Genomic DNA, 16,264 nt, shown 5'->3' with positions numbered 1-16,264 from the left:
GATGGGAGCAGTCAGAGGCCAAGCTTCAGGGCTTGGGGCTCTGCCTTGCTCGTAACTGAAAAGCCACAAAAAATGACATCATTTTTCAGGTGGTGGTGCGTTGGTGTTTTTGAGGAGTGTCTCATCACAGGCACTGAGGCAGCGTGCTACCTCAGCTCAGTCACAGATTAATTGGAAGGAAGCCAGCAAAGGAAACATGCCACTTACAGTTAAGTAAAGATAATAATGCTAATTGATGAATATGGGACAACAATGCACGTTAGTAACATGTTGTGCCTGTTAAGGAGCTGTTTTGATTTTTTTCTTTTAATTATTTAACTTTCTTTTTTGGTGGTGACAAACGAAATGCTGAAATCTTCTGATTCTCTTACAAATTGAAGGTGTTTGGCCAAGTTAGACACGTATCACCGTACTGGCTAAGAATCACAAGCTTCTTGGTGAAGCTGAGCTCTCTTATTGGTGTGCAGAGGCACGCAGATAACAGTGCATGGACACGTAAGCACTGCAGCTAGGCTGCCAGAGATGTCCACAGTGTGTAAGACGCACAGTACATGGGAGCCCTGACACTTCTGCCAGTGGCGTGGCCTTCCTGCTTTGGCTCTGCATTTCCCACAGAGGAAATTCCCCAGATCACACCCTGGCTCTCTCGCAGTCTCTAAGCTGTCTCAGAGCAGAGGTCTGGCAGCTTCGGAAAGAATTGGAATGAGCCCACCAAACACACTGCAAGTCAGAATTAGTAGGTACCTCAGTGTTACATGTTCTCGTGCGTCCTGTCTAGATCAGGTTTGGCATCATTAGATTGAAGTCAGGTGAAAACTCAACCAAATGTTTCCACGCAAAAGAAGCAGCTCAGCATTTTCCCTGTGCCTTCATGGAAGGGCACAAATGATTTAATTTGTGAGAAGCAGGCTCAGGTCTGCAGAGACTCGTCCAAATTGTGACACTCTTAGTGGCCATGAATGCGTCTCTTGTTTGAACTTTGCAAACCTAGCTTACCAGCTGCAATCCCTCCTCTCCTGGCTTTTAGGGGCATATTTGATTACTGAGTTTGCTAAGCAAGCTACAGTGCTGCTGGCAGTGATGACCCAGACCTGTTAAACTTGTCTTAGGTAAGAATCGTGATTCATTAGGTGCTTCCTAGGATGTTCCCTGCTTGTTGTAGTGTTGTAGGTGTTTTTAGAGGAAAAGAGTTTTAAGATGCTAATGACAGAATTACGGCTACAACCTAAGGGGAGGGGGAGCCAAACAAAAGAAGGATTCATTAGAGAACAAAAGAAACACTGGAGGCTTTGAACCTAGGAGTCTCCCACACATTAACTAGGTGTACTGCCAATGTGCTACAGATGTGCATTATGTGAACAACACACAAGGTAATGATATGTCTGCAAAGGAGTGAATGCATCTGTTTGATGTTTTGCAGTGAATTACACTCAAGCAGGTGGGGAACTGCCAACTTCTCAGAAAAAAAAAAAAACTATTAAGAGGTCCAAAAGATATCTTCTGCACTTTCTGTAGAATCACAGCTGACAGCCATATCATGTGTTGGCACATTGGAGCCTTGCTCTGCCACCAGAAAGCACAGCCCGTGGCTTCACGTAGGCGCTGCTTGCTTTTATCTGAGAAGGGGTTGAGGGATCAGCCGTCTGGGCCAGATCTTGAACACAGGAGCTCCTGATGTGCCAAGTAGCTGTGGTGATGCGTCCTTTCACGCCTCTGCTCCTTCCTGGGGCTGGGAGCGGGGCTGGGGGAGCAGAACACTGCTGGGTGACACGCGACAGAGAAACAACCTGATTACTGCACTAGGAATTCAGTCTTCCAGATTTAGATTTATTTAGATCTAGAGGTATATCTATATAGGCTTTTGCTTGGTTCTGTTCCATCTCTAGCAATTGTACCTTGGTACTCTCTCCTAGGGCATTTGAACGTGAAGGTATCAGAGCTGGCTTGACAGATTTGTAATTGCAGGTTTCTCCCTTTCTCACTGTGCGTTACAAAAAAATATAGTAAGAATGCTGGAGTAGAGGAGGTCACCAATAATCTATGTGCCATTAGCTCCTTGGATTTTGCACTCTGGGGGCCTAAAGGAAATAAGGTATAAAAATAGCTGTCCAACTTTATGAAAAATCGGGCAAACCTTCCTTCAGCTGAGCTGCAGCTGCCTGAGCACTTAGAGAGCTGGTAATAGAAAGCTGCAGCGGGAAGCGCTCTCCTTTTCTCAGGATGCTTGATTTTACAAAAGATAGAGAATGATGGATGAGAGATCTGCCCTGTTTTAAGTTAAATAACTTCGATTACCACCTCAGAGAAAGCAGAGAGATTCTGTCACCCCGTCAGCGTTTGAGATACGTGCAGAGCACAGCCTTGGTTTGGTGCCTGGAACTTTCAGAGTCACCAATACTGTGCCACTTACTTCTGGCCTTACAGATCAACATTTGGCTGTGGCACCCTGTGACACAGTCAGATGCAGCGTGGCAAGAGGGCCGACCATTGCAGCAATGAAGAGCATCATTATTTGGCAAACAGTTTTCTCTTGATAACTTCAGCTGATCTTTTCAGAGGTTTGCCTTTCCGTTCCTTTTTATTTTAAGGTATATTGATAATAAAATTACAAGGATGAGAGTGGGGGCAGGGGGACCCCAAAGCCTGCAAAATAATTGCTGCATTTTTTTTCAAAAAAGCCTGTAGTCTTCATTCACGTTAGTGATAGCTCAAACAAGGCACCGCATTTGAGTGGCAACTGCACCAATTAGCACTGCTGCTGTTGGGTTGTGAATTGCATGTGAAATGTAGAATTTGTCCAGAAGTGCTAATGCAAATTGCTCAACAAAAATGTGCCCTCTGTGTCAAGTCTTTTCACTTGTTCTGACACACTGATGTCTTCCCAGATTTCTCTGATCGGCAGATTCCTCTCTCTGCTGACAGCTACCAGAGCTCATAAAGTAATGGAAATATTTCTTGTTGCCATTAGCTGTGTTTCTGCAAAGAGAGTAACCCGCTGCTGCTGGGACTGGCTGCTCACTATACAACATAATTTTGACTTTTATTTGTAAGTTGATGGACTTCAGCTTTCTAGAATGAAGTGCTAAAACCCCTGTAAATGTCTTAAGACTCCACCTGCCCAGAAGTTCAAAGACCTGGTGTCTGCCACAGCGATAATTTGGTCACTTTGCAGGAGTTCAGCATCCTCTGTTGCTGTGTACAATGATAACCTTTGTGCCTTGCTATATGAGCCTGAGTTACAATTGCCGTGGGAACTGTAGCTTAGCATTTCCTGACTTTTTCAGCATACAATATCTCATCCTAATATTGCACCCTTTACAAGGAGAAGAAGTAGAGCAAGGGCACGTTGTGAACAGCGAAATTCCACATCTACAGAATATAAAGCGGTGTCCTTAGCCACACACAGATGTGAAGCTGTACTTGTAAATTGCTGTGCTGGGTGGCACCCCTGAGTCACAGCCCAGGAGCCCTATTGTGTGGGGCTCCCTGCAGCGCAGGATGTAAATATATTTCCTTCCCCCCAAGCACTTCCAACCTAAGAGCAAGATAAGAGATAATGCGGGAGACAAACACACCAGGGAGTGCAAGGAAACAGCAGAGGCTGCTGCTGGGCATCGTGGAGACAGGAACTTCCACAGACTCCTACAAATCTGACTGCACTGGGGCCAGAGGTCAGGGGCAGATTTGCATGATTTGGAGAATCTCCTAGAAATGCAGTCCAGCAGGGAGGAAAGCATGAAGACGCTTGTGTCTAAAATGTAACAAATAGAGAAGAGCTGGTCATGATGGGGTGGGCTTCAACACTCAGCGGTGAACAAGAGACGGTGTGTGAGTCAGGGTATTCTGCATTTGGGTTTGAAAGCAAGGGAAGGGGCTGAAATTGGAAAGGAAAGGTAACCAGGCTGGAAAGGGAGAGATGGCACAGTCAGGACAATAGGTGAAGAGTGTGGCTTTGGGCAGCAGCACTCCGGCTGCCTGCAAGCAGAGTGAGATTGTGACCATCGCAGTGTGAGGGGATGCCAGCCTGACTCTGGGGCACGGAGGTCCGAGGCAAAGATCGTGACCGGGTTACGGGCCAAGTCACAGGCAAGCGATGGAGGACTGGAGCCTGCTTCGAGCTGATGGGTACCCACAAGGTGATCCCAGAGGCAGGTACGAATTTAGGCCAGATAGGAAAAGGCCTGTGAGCTGCCAGCATAGAGGGAGTCCTTGGACTTGTGCAGAGAGCTTGCTCAGAGGTGTGTCGAGGGGAAGAGAAAAGAGGACTGAGGTTGCAGAAGTGTGCAGGGCTGAGCAGTGGCTGGATAGTACAAGTAACGTGGAGCAGGCAACAAAAGGTGCTGGAGGCAAGGGAAAGCACTGGGGAGAGAGGAGACATCAGGTAGGTTGGGTTAGCAGTGCTAGGAGCTGACAAGCAGCCATGGAGAAATATAGCACCGAGCTCCACAAGATAAAGGCTACTAGGGACTCAGTGATACTGGTTTCTGTGACAGGCAAGAAGCAAAAGCCTGTTTGGAAAAGAATCTGTGCTGGAGATGGAGGCTAAATCCAAATCAAGTCGTAGGCAGCACATTCAGTAGGCTTAGAGATGACGGTGAGAGGAGGGATAGGGTAGAGGCTGGAGAGGCGCTTGGAGTCAAGCAATGCTTAGACTATTTTTTTTAAAGCATGCTTATATGGTGAGGGGAAGGAGGCAGAGGGAGAGATCTGAAGGAAGAGGTAGCAGATGGGATTAGGGGAGATGAGAAAACAGGACACAGCGAGGTCATCGGGACAAGCAGTGGGGCCACAGTTGGGAGGGAGAGCTGGGCAGGAGGCAAGGGAGAGCAAGCAGAGGGGAGCAAGGGAGATACTGTTTTGCTTTGTGGAGTTTCTCATGGGAGAAGTCAGCACAGCCCTGAGCAGAGATGGGACTTTTCAGCGATGGCAGAAGGCGAGGCTTGAGGAGCGAGTCCAAGGCTGCAAAAAGGCAGCTGGGATTGCGCCGGTGAGGGCTGGCTAGGCTGGCAAACATGAGTGAGCATTAGGAACATGACAGAATCGAGGAGGGGAAAAAGCATTCATGGTGTACAGGAAGTTTAAAAAAAAAAAAAAGTTTAAAGCTTAGTAAGTAATTGTCTCAGAAGAGGTATTAAGGGTATTCAGAAGGCCTCAGGAGGAGTGAATAAGGACTTCCTCAGTAAAGGAAGCCATTCCTTAGAGATCTAGAAGTCTGGGGGACTGCCTAAAGCCACGCTGAGTCAGGCCTTGCAAAAGAAATTAATTCTGGAGTGGAGTTTTCCTGAGCTGTATAAATAAAGGAGACCCTGGAGAGAAGGCAGGAACCATGCAGTGAAGAGCGTGTTATGGCTGAAGACTGCCTAGGCACTGCCCAAATGAGAATTATTTGTCAGTTCTTACTTGTGCTGGTGAGACTGGATGTCAAAACAAAGGCTGGGTGGTTAATGGAAGCACACAGGCTGTGTCCAAGCTGCAGGAAAAATGAGCGGGGTTTCAGTGCTGGAACTGGGTGATGGGCAGCCTTGGTTCAAGGATGCTGAAAGAAGTAGCTCATAAATTCCAGGACTGGCATGCCGTCCCAGGCACCTCCAGTGAGTTATTTGGAACCACTGCGAAGACAGCACGGCTTTGCTGGGCAGCAGCAGTGGAAGAACGTTTCCTTTGGTCTTGCCAGATACCTTTGGGTTCTCGATTTTAGAGAGAAATACCACCTGCAGTTAAGCTGCATGGACAAGTACCTGCATTCAGGGATGAGAGTTCCTCCAGCTCTCTGTGTTGGTGTCTGACAGGAGACGATCCTGGAATTTATGCACGAATTGTACAGGTCATCACAAGTATCCGTGTGTCTGTTTTGGTGCTTTTAGCCATCACACGTGCTGTCTGCTTAAATCCACTGAAAGCTGGTGGGCTGTTTCTGTGTTTCCTACATACATGGCATTTCCCATAGCGATTCAGTGAAGCAAGGGGGAACTGAAAAGGGTCCTTGCTTCATTGAGGCCCTTACGGGATGTGATCTTGCTGCCATGTGGGCACGCTGTGAATGAGACAGGGAGGGGGGTGCAGAAGGAACAGTTGGGCTGTGTGGGTTGTTCACTTGCAAATGAAGCAGTGCCAGGAAATACTGATAAGGATAATGCAGTGGTACTGTGAGCATATGCACTCCCTGACCCCATTTGTGCCAACGCAGAAGCCAGAGAGTCACCGACAGGGTGGGGAAGATGCAGGAGAGATTTTGTGAGAGCCCCAAACCTTTGCGCTGAAGTTCTCTGAGGATTTCTTTTTGCCTTGGCAGAACAACAACATGGGGCAACTGCAGCCTCTTACCAATTTTTGAGGTAAGTTGCCTTCTGTGTAGGGGAAGGAGAGCATATGGCCCGGTGTGTTTATTTCTCAGCCAGGATTCGTTTGGGCTTGGCAAATTACATGCTTCTTGCTGAGGATCAACACCAGTGCCAAGTTTGTTTTTTCTAAAAATGAAAGAGATCTCATTTATCACAGCACAGAGGAAAGGATCTGAGAAATGTCCTTAAGCGTGAAAAAATACCTTTGTTTATCCTCAAACAAAACAGCTGAGGGGAGAACGAGCAAAATTTCACCAAGAGGAAAACAAAAACAACCAAACTCTGCAAGCATCTAGAAGAGCCATCAGGCAGCTCCTGCCAGGCATGAGATGGAGCTGGGCTGTGAAATGCCTCTGTGGGGTGCGAGGTGATAATGTGACGTGGGCTGGGGACATCGGAGCAGAAGGGACAGCCGGGTTGAGGTTTAGCGTTTGCTGCTTGAAAACTTCTTTAGAGCATCTTTTCCTTATATCTGTGTTTTCTCAGTCTCTGTATTTTCCCCTGTATGTGCTATTCTCTTACAGCATTTATTTTTATTGTGTCATTTTCCCTCTGTTTCCCCTTTTCATTGGCCCTGTGTGACTGTTTGTTTAAACCGCTTGCCTGCTTTCATCTTCCATTTTTCTTCTCTCCCCCTTCTCAAGGGCTCTCTAGCCATAATTATCCTTGTGTTTCGCATTAGCTCTCCTCCCTTCTGCTCCAGATGGACTCGAAGCGGGCATTGATTAAAGCTAAAACCTTTAGTGCTGCCATTTCCAACAGGCTCTGGCCATGGGGTCAGCGCAGCCTTCGCTGCATTGCTCCCACCCACAGCCACGAGCACTGGCTCCTGAGGGAGCTCCATGCCCATGTGGGGCAGCAGGGACACACCGTGACACTACTCCCAAGCAGGATTGCAGGCTGTGGTGGCCGTGTGGGCGCTGCTGAGGGCCTGCAGAAGTCTTTAGCCGCTAAACGGTGTTAGGAAAACAGTTGCTCATTTTCAGATCCTTTGTTGTGTACTTTGTTGCTAGAAATAAAGAACTTAGTCCCTCTGATGAGCTAACACGTACACCAAAGTGATAGTCTGGCAGATACTGTTTGTTCTGCGGCAAGAGCAAAGCGTATCGAAAACGGGGGGAGGAGAGACGCAGGGGAAGGGAGGTGAAAGGAAAACAAATGGGCTGCATGCAGAGGTCTGGCATCAAACGTCAGAGTGATCTTGTTCGCTCAGATACTATTTGAAAGGCCATGGCAACCGGGGACCCAGGGAGAGGAGAGGTTTGTAGCCCCTCCCTGGGATGGATGACGGAGGATGAGGGTGAGGCGGTCCGCCCTGCACAGTCTGCTGGTGGGTGCAGTCACAAAGCAGTTTGGCCCGTCCCTTCGTCCTGCATGCTGGCTCATGTGAGGCAAATAAAGTCAGAAGTGAATGGATTTGTAACTCCCTCAGTCAGTCAGATGGCACCTATCTGCTGAAGGTGGCTGCGCTTGGGCAGCCAGATTTAGACAGGGATTAAGATCCCTGCCAGACACAGAAAGTGACAACAGTACAGGAATTTAATAGAAGTATTTCTGGGGGAATACAGGAACGTGTTTGTAGGTTACTCCAAAAACACTGGGTATGCAGTAAGTTTTCTTGTGATGGGGTGTACAGAAATCTAGTAACATTTTTGCTGCCAGCAAGCAGCAGCTCAGAGTGCGTGGAGCTGAGGTCAGCAGTGCCTTGTCCATCACAGACCTGCAGGTTGCACTACATAGTTGTGTTTACCCAGAAAGGCTTTTGTCTTAGGAGGCATCAAACAGCAGAGACTTGCCATTTCTGCTGGGTAATGAAATCATGGCCTAAGAATTTGATTCTTCTTTCTGATTTGAATCCGTCTTTGGCTTCCAGCCCTTGTATCTGGTTTTGCCGCCTTCAGTGGATAAAAGGGCTCTTTAAAAGATTCGTTCCCTCGTGAAGGTGTTTTTACATGCCGTGGTCAAAGCATCTCTGTTTTCTTTGTGGTAAGCTGAATGATTGAGCCCTTGAAGTCCTTCACTGGAAGGCACTTTCTGTCTCAAATCATTTTTGTTTCTTCTTTTTGTGCTCTGACTTGAAAATGTAGACATCTGATTGCACACATCTTTCTAGTGTCGTTCCTCTAATGCAGTACGCGGGATAAGCCACCTCCTGGCTTCTGTTTGCTCTGTTGCTGCTTGCGCATTGAAGGATTGCATTAGTTCACATTCTGCAGAATGCACAGCAAGCTCAGGTTCCATCCACTGCTTCACTTTGACATTGCTTTCAATTCCACTGATGTTAAATGCGCATAACCGTACATACACACGCATCACCCCAAACTCCTGAGAAGGATCCATCGCTCCAGCTGATCCCCAGAAGTACATTTGAAGAACACGGGATTTGTGCTTAACCAAGGACCAATTGCCAGCAGCGGGCAGCTCCCTCTCAGGCACTGACAAGGCAGCTGGGTCCCCACAGAAGTCCACCCTTGTGCTTATATATGTACTGCCATGCAGGGCACCCCCACACACAGGCGCACAAGTGACACAGGCCCGGGGGAAGGAGCGGGGCTGTCCCCTCGCTGCTGTGCATCCCCAAAAATCCATCTGGAGTCACGGCAGCCTGAGTCACACTCTGAGTCATACTGCAGGAAGGGGCCAACAGGCATCGCTTCCCTGGGACTGGTGGGGGTGTTTGGAGGGTAGCAAGGCAGCGGGTGCCAGTTGCCAGAGAGGAGAGCAAAGAGCAGGGTCAGGATGGATGATCTGGGAAGTGGGCACGCTTGGTGCAGCAGCACCCACTGCAGAGGTGCTCGTGTGGAAGAGCTGGCGGGGCCCTGCTGCCCTGCTCCTGCTTCAGGATACACAGCCCTGCGCTGCTCCTGGTGATGTCAGCGGGGCCTTTCATCACTGTTTTGAGAAGAGCTTTGGCCAAAAAAGATGGAAAGGGGGGGGGGGAGAGTGGTGTTCTGGCTTGATGAAAAAGGCCTGGCTTTAAATCTGTTATTAAAGCTGGAAGCAGGAAGTTTTCATTACAAATAGGCAAAGTTCTGCGCCTAGAAATGGCCGAACACACAGCCCTGGAAGTAACACCTTGGTGCTAATCTTCACATTTCCTCCAGCTGCTGTGCGGGCTGTCAGCTGCAGGGGTGTCTTGCAGAGCTCTCTGCCTTCTGCAGCCCTAAATCCAAGGAGCAGCGTAAGGCAATACAGCCCTGAGCCCCTCTGCACGCTGCTGCCGTGGGGCACTGCGCCCTCTGTGTGTGTGAGAGCCGGGATGGTCGCTCTGCTGTGAGACTGTGTTGAAGCGGGCTGCGGCCCCAAGGGCTCGGGGCAGCTCCTGCTGATGTTACAGCACAGCGAGCCTTCTGGCTCCTGGTTTTCCTTTCCGCCTTTCCCTTGTTGTAGCTGCAGCAAAGGTTCTTTGGCAGCGTGGCATTGCTGTTGTCTATAAATGGAAGCGGTTGGCCCGTCTCCCAGTGTAACACAAGATAGCTCTGTGCATCAGTTATGCAATCTTCAGCTCGATGACTTCAGTGGGGCGAGGGGAGGGCAGGGGGCAGGATGGAGCCCTTACCTCATGTCCCTGAGCTAGGAGATGTTGGAGCAGGCGGTGAGGTGCTGTGTGAGAAGGGAGCGGGGAGCAGGGAGCAGCGGGGAACTGTCAAACCGGGGCACGAGTTCAACAGAGACAGAAGCTCAACGCTGAGAAGCTGCCTTTCAGCAGAGAGCCCTTCAGGGACGCTCTGTGTAAAGTGGAGATGTGAGCAAATTGGATTTCTTCTTGTTTCCTGGCTGAAGAGTAGTTTGCTTTTCCCTGCCAGCAAGTTCGCCCCACACCACGGCATTACGTGGTAAGAGGAACCCTCCACCTCTGCTGCTGGCAGCTCGCAGCTCCTGGGTACGGGAGTGCGGGCCATGGCAGCGCTCCTGGCCTGGCCTCGGCGCTCGGCGCTCAGCCGCGCCGAGCCGAGCCGAGCCGTGGCAGCGGGCGGGCAGCGGCCCCTGCTGGCAACTCGCCGCTCCCAGCAGCACCGCGGGGAGGTGCGGAGGAGATGGGGTCTGATGGCGGGGGAGAGCGGGGTGATGTTAGGAATAGGTTTCTGTGGCATCACGTGGCCCGCATCCTTCCAGCTACAAGCTCTTTGTCCTGGTGGGACGGAGTCTCGGATAAACGTGTGATGTGGTTAAATCCTGAGATTCTGGTGCAGTACAGTGGAAATGAGGGCTGCTGGCTCACGGTGTTCTTCTCTGTGTGCCTCAAACGCTGGCTCCTGAGCCCATTGCTCAGAGATTGCTTATCTTGAGCGCAAATAAACCTCACACCCCGTTTTCTTTTCTTACCACTGATGAGTCGTGAAGTGCTCCTGCCTTATCAGAGGGGGCCTGGAGCTCCAGGTTCTGGTGCGAGAAACCTGCCCGTGTCCCTGCAGCAGACACTGAGGCCACAAGACACCAGCATTTGCCCAGTTTCCCCACTTTCTCCAAGCTCCAGCCCTCGCCCACAGACCCGGCGCTCAGTGTTAATGAGCCATAGCTTCCCTACACACACAGCACCCTCAGTAACGAGCCCTTCTCCCTCTCTCCACACAGGAGCAGCACCAGGTGGGACTGTCCCGGAGCACAGCACCTATGCAGCCCTCTGTCCCACCAGGAGCCAGCAGCGTGGTCACAGGCACGAGCTCAGGGGGGGCCTTCCTGGGCAACCAGCCGCAAGCGGCCATCATGAAGCAGATGCTGATCGAGCAGAGAGCCCAGCTGCACGTGATAGAGCAGCAGAAGCAGCAGTTCCTAAGAGAGCAGAGGCAGCAACAGCAGCAGATCTTAGCAGAGCAGGTACGGTGTCTGTTTGTCTCAGGTTGTGCAGCTGGTGTGAGAAGGAAAGTACTACAGACAGTGCAGCACAGCCCTTCCTTTCACCTTCAGCAGTTTTCTCTCTGATCTCCCAGATCAGTTCTTTACTCTGTTTTATCACACAAACACTGCAAGCAGTCATGCTAGCCTCAGGGAGAGGTTGGGAACTGCGGGCTGAAGTGGGGGAGCAGTGGCACAACCCCAGCAGTGGCAGTGTGAAGCTGTGACATTCAAGCCTGACACCAATTCCCATAGCTCTACACTTTTGCAGTACAGACATTACGTTACCTGGTCTAAATGGTCTTGTCTTATGCGTGTTTAATTCAGATGCAATTTAAGGGAAACCCAGCAGAAAAGCCAGCAGAATGTCACACTGTTCAGTTACTGCAAGCTCGCACCTCAGTTAAACTTGCAGTCCCCTGCTTCACCTAGAAAATGTTCTGATAGGTGAGTCTAAGCTCAGCAGTGTCTCTCTTGCTAGGGGAAATACAGTTTAAGACCTGGGTGCCACTTTGAGTTAGAACTTGTGCATGCCGTATAACCACAGAAGTACTGATGGTTACTGATGGAAGAGGGTAAATTTAGACTAGACGCTAGGAAGAAAGTCTTTCTTTTAGAGTGATGAGACACTGGAACAGGTTGCCCAGTGAGGCTGTGGATGCCCCCTCCCTGGAGGTGTTCAAGGTCAGGCTGAATGAGGCTATAAGCAACCTGGTCTAGAAGGAGGTGTCCCTGCCTGTAGCAGGGGGATTGGAACTAGATGATCTTAAAGGGCCCTTCTAACCCAAACCATTCTGTGATTCTGTGATCCTATAAAGATGCATGAATGGTTTCAGAGGGAACAAGTGCAGAGCAGTGACACAGTAGTATTCCCTCTGCGTGGACCAGGCCAATTCACTTGTATAAACCCAAGAGCCAGTCCCTGACTTGGATGCTGAAGGCACAGCTAAAAGGCACAGCCCGTAAGCTCCTAGCTTGTGAGTGCTTTGTGCCTAATAAAGTTCCCTTGATCTTTTTTATCATACGTAATGTGCATTTATAAACATCAGGATTAGTATTTGCTTCCTTTCTGTCTTTGCCATTCTCTTTCCTTTGTTCCTCAGCCCTGGTTTGTGATGAAGCATCTGTACCGGTGCAGATGAAGCAACGAGAAGTGTCACTGTAGTAACTGCTCAGTCAAGTCTATCCAGGGCCTTGAAAGCTCTGATAGACATGCTCTCTGTTTTTATAATCAACCCTTGATTCTGTTTTGGATGCCTGAGTATTCACAGAAAAAAAAAGCACAGAGGACCAGCATGGGCTGGACTAAGGGACGGGGGCATTTTGCAATGGCCAGCTCCCTGGATAGCATGAGGAAGAGGAAATGTGCCTTAGTAGCTGTTTCTGGTCTGGCTAGGCAATAGTCTTGGGACACAGGGCTCAGATTAGGAGGCATTGTCCCTTGCAGCTGGGCACTTTGGATGTGCAGAGGTGGGCTGCAGTCTTGCACAAGGACTATACATATAGGAATATATATATTAATTATATATATGGTTAAATATATGCATTTATATACACATATATTATAATATATGTATTCCTGTGTATATATATAGGTCTTGTCAGAGCTGGGGGAGGGAAAGGGTGTGCGCATACAGCAGCACTCAGAGCTGGGTGAGAAGAGGTATCTCAGATCTCCCCCTTCCCATCCAGCCCGAGGACAGTTCAGTTTGCTGCTTAGAGGTCAAGATGAAGTGCTTGTAAGTAAGGAGAGGTGATGTTAGCCTCAGTGCTTACTCCTTTCTGAAGCAGAAGGAGTCTGTGTGTTGAGTAGCCCAAGTACTCTCAGGAGGATTCTTCAAATGTCTCTACTTGTCTCTCCAAAACAGCTTGCTAGATAAGGAACGCTGCAGTTCTGCTGCAGCACTTTTGTCACCAGCCTCTTTCCAGCTCACTAATTAATTAATCATCTTTTTCACTTCTGCTTTCTTTCCCTCATTCATTTTCAGCAGTTGCAGCAGCAGTCACATTTGCCTCGGCAGCATCTGCAGCAACAGCGGAGCCCATATCCAGTGCCACAGGTCAATCAGTTCCAAGGTAAAAGTCACATTCTTTTTCCTGTTGTGGAGACAAAATACGCCTCCGGAGCAGGCGTATGAAAATCTGCATTTTGTGAATGCAAGGAGCTAAGCAATGTGGCAGAATAGGAAGGTGGGCTGTTGTACACTTGCACGTACCACAGACTTCACTAAAGGGGAATGCCCAGCTTGGAATGTTCGGTCATGTTTCTGATTTCCTTTTGTTTCACTCAGCCAAAGCTGTATTTTGTATTTGACATGTGTTTTGCCTGCTTGCTTCCTGGGTTCAGTGGATTCATCATGTTTGCCTTCACTCTCACAGTTCTTTTTTTTTCCAGCCAGCATCTCTCACTGTATCCTGGTTTTACTCTTCTTCATGTCCTACTTTGTTTAATTTGATGAGCAGGGAATTTCACAGAGGTCATCTTCATCTGGAGCAGGACCAGCAGTAGTGTCTGACAGGAGTCAGGTGTGAGAAGTATAGTGAAATATCAGAGGTGAAAATGGAGATTTCTGCAATGAGCTCACAAAACAGGGATTATTTCGGTGTGCTCACTAATGATTGGGGAATATGAGGGTACTTGGTTTAGGAAAAAGGTTCATTCTGAGCTTTTTTAGTGCAGTTCATCAGCTCGAATGCCTTCACTAGCTGTGGATTCTGAATATACATAGAACCAGCATGTCCTTGTGTTGCATATCCACCATACTGTCACAAAACTGCAACAGAAACAAGGCAGGCGAGCACACTGCAGTTCTGGTACTCAGGAAGCGAGCAGACAGCCAAAGCTTCTGCTGACAGACAGCAGTGTGGCTCTTTCTAATTGCCTTCCAATTCTTGATTTTGGCAGCATTAATTCTATACGAAGTGAATTCTTTCCCGATAACTTGTTTGCAAAATCAAAATGTATGTGTGCACTCTCACGCATTATTTGAGAAGCATATGTAAAGTCTTTTCTGTGTCAGTGCTTTTTTGAAACCTTGCCTTCGTATGTATAATTTAAAAGAAATGCAAAAGAGAGTTTAGGCTAATGTGACAGAGCGAGGAATTCATTTTCATAAATGAGCCAATTTAAATATAAATATTACACTTTTTTTTTTTTTTCTGTTTAGTCACAATACTGTAATCCAGTGCAGTGGGTTATGTGGGACAGAGACCAGAAGGTGGCCCAAAATCTTCAAATCTGCTGCATCTCCCCTTTAACTGCTGCTTGCCTGAAGCCCTGCCTCTCCCGCCAGGCGCAGCAGCTCCCAGAGGCAGGGAGTGAGCCGCTCAGTTCTGCTGACTCCTTTGGAAGTTTGCAGCTCCTGTTTGCAGTTCATAGATGGCAAGAGGTGCACTACAGGTTTTTAGCATTGCTGTCCAGCAATGGCTGGAATGGCTGTAAGAAGAGGTATCTCGCAACCGTGGAGGAAGGAGATGACCTACATTTTAAAAAAAACCTCAAGGGGACCCGAGTGCCAGTCATTGAAAAAAACAGTTTAATTGGTAGCATGGATGAAGTAAAAGCTGCTGGTACATTTGCCCTCTGCAAGTAAGGTCCAGATGGACTCTCTTCAGGCTACTGGATGCTCCGTTTATGTATATGTTGGAGAGCTCAGCTACAAGCATCCTCCTGAAGCTTGTCTGGCTGCAGGGAAAAAGAGATGCAGGCATCCGCTGCATCGTGTGTGTCGCTATGGGAGCGACACTTCAGTTGTTCATTGCCATTTCTCATGGGAATGTGGCCAACAGAAATAGCAGGGCCTACCATTCTCTGGTCTCCACAGACATTTAGGGACGTTGTCTGCCGCCGAGAGACACCAGGTAGGGGCTGATTTAAGAGCATCCTGATTTTGTTGTACAATTTATGACTCTTAGAGCAACTTTTTTTCTCGCATTTAGTGATATTTGAGCTGGAGTAATTGTGAGCATCTTGCTCCCGGAGCTCTGCCTGCCGAGGATTTTATTTCGTTCGGTGCGGTATTGACTCAAAACCACAGCGAACCCGTGGCACAATCAGAGCTCCGGTAATTGTTTTTAAATAAAGATAGTAAATACAGCAGCATATTGGCTTCCCAAAAATCAATAGCTCCCCCACCCCTCAAAGGGACACGAGCGCGGTCCAGTTCTCTGCCACGGTGTGGAATTTAACAAGGTTAGGATTTTCTGGTTTCCCATCACCGGCCTAAGGTGGACTAAAATGTGCTTATCATATTGATTCACTAATACACTTTCCTTGCTTTAAATGTCCACAAAAAAACAATTTTTCTTCTTTCCATAGACTTAATCAGTAACAATGGTAAAGAAAATCCATTCATTTATGCCTCCTGAGCTATTAAAACATTGATTGGTCTTCTGAGTCTGACATTTCCATTTTCAAGGCTTACTTCTGAAAGACAGTGGAGATATTTAAAAGGGAGCTTCAAGCAGATAACTCAAGTTCAGCTTTTGGTTTCAATTGAAGGCCAGTGGAAGCATTCTCGTCTGCTTGGTAGAAGCTGAACCAGGTGTATCTGAAGAAGGTTAAGTACTTCTGATCACAGTGCTGTGCAGCTTTCACAAGTCTGAGGGAGCAACTATTGCACAGAGCGGGGCATGCATCATCCCCAGGCCTGTGGAAAATGGCACGCAATCAAAAAAAAAGATTTTACTTTTGAAAGAAGGCTTTTCCTCCTAGGTCAGTGCAGAAATAACTACTTGTTGGCCACAGCAAAGTAACGGAAAGATAGGCCTGTGTTAGCCCCGCTGCCCCAGCGGCTGTGCAGCATGAGCAGCTCGTTAGCAGGGAAGTAACCGTGGCTGTAATGGCACGTCACACGAGGAAGGAATCACACTGCCACAATTCTTCAGAAATCCAAAGCCACAGATCCCTTTGGGTACAAATCCCCAGGCTGTCATAATTGAAAATTACTTAGTGAGTAACCCGTTGGCCTTTTCACCTTGCCAGCCTTGCTTCAGGCCTGATGGGAAATGAAGCTGCTGGCCTGTATCGACAGCGCTCTGCGGAGCGGTGTCCCACTTCACAAATGCAATATGTAACTCGATCAGTG

The 16,264-nt window shown here is 48.4% G+C and overlaps 1 protein-coding gene across 1 annotated transcript in view; it reads left to right on the top strand.

The window, feature by feature from the left end:
- Positions 1–16,264, top strand: part of MAML3 (mastermind like transcriptional coactivator 3) — a 221,964-nt gene that overhangs the window by 178,354 nt on the left and 27,346 nt on the right. The window contains exons 3-4 of the mRNA XM_048943286.1: positions 10,917–11,159; positions 13,166–13,253. Of these exons, the coding sequence (XP_048799243.1) occupies positions 10,917–11,159; positions 13,166–13,253 (331 nt within the window). The remainder of the gene's footprint in view (positions 1–10,916; positions 11,160–13,165; positions 13,254–16,264) is intronic.

The sequence above is a fragment of the Lagopus muta genome, chromosome 4 (assembly GCF_023343835.1).
Source record: "Lagopus muta isolate bLagMut1 chromosome 4, bLagMut1 primary, whole genome shotgun sequence".
In the NCBI taxonomy this organism is placed as follows: Eukaryota; Metazoa; Chordata; class Aves; order Galliformes; family Phasianidae; genus Lagopus; species Lagopus muta.
The sequence above is the reverse complement of the archived record's forward strand: the minus strand, read 5'-3'. Positions and strand labels throughout refer to the sequence as shown.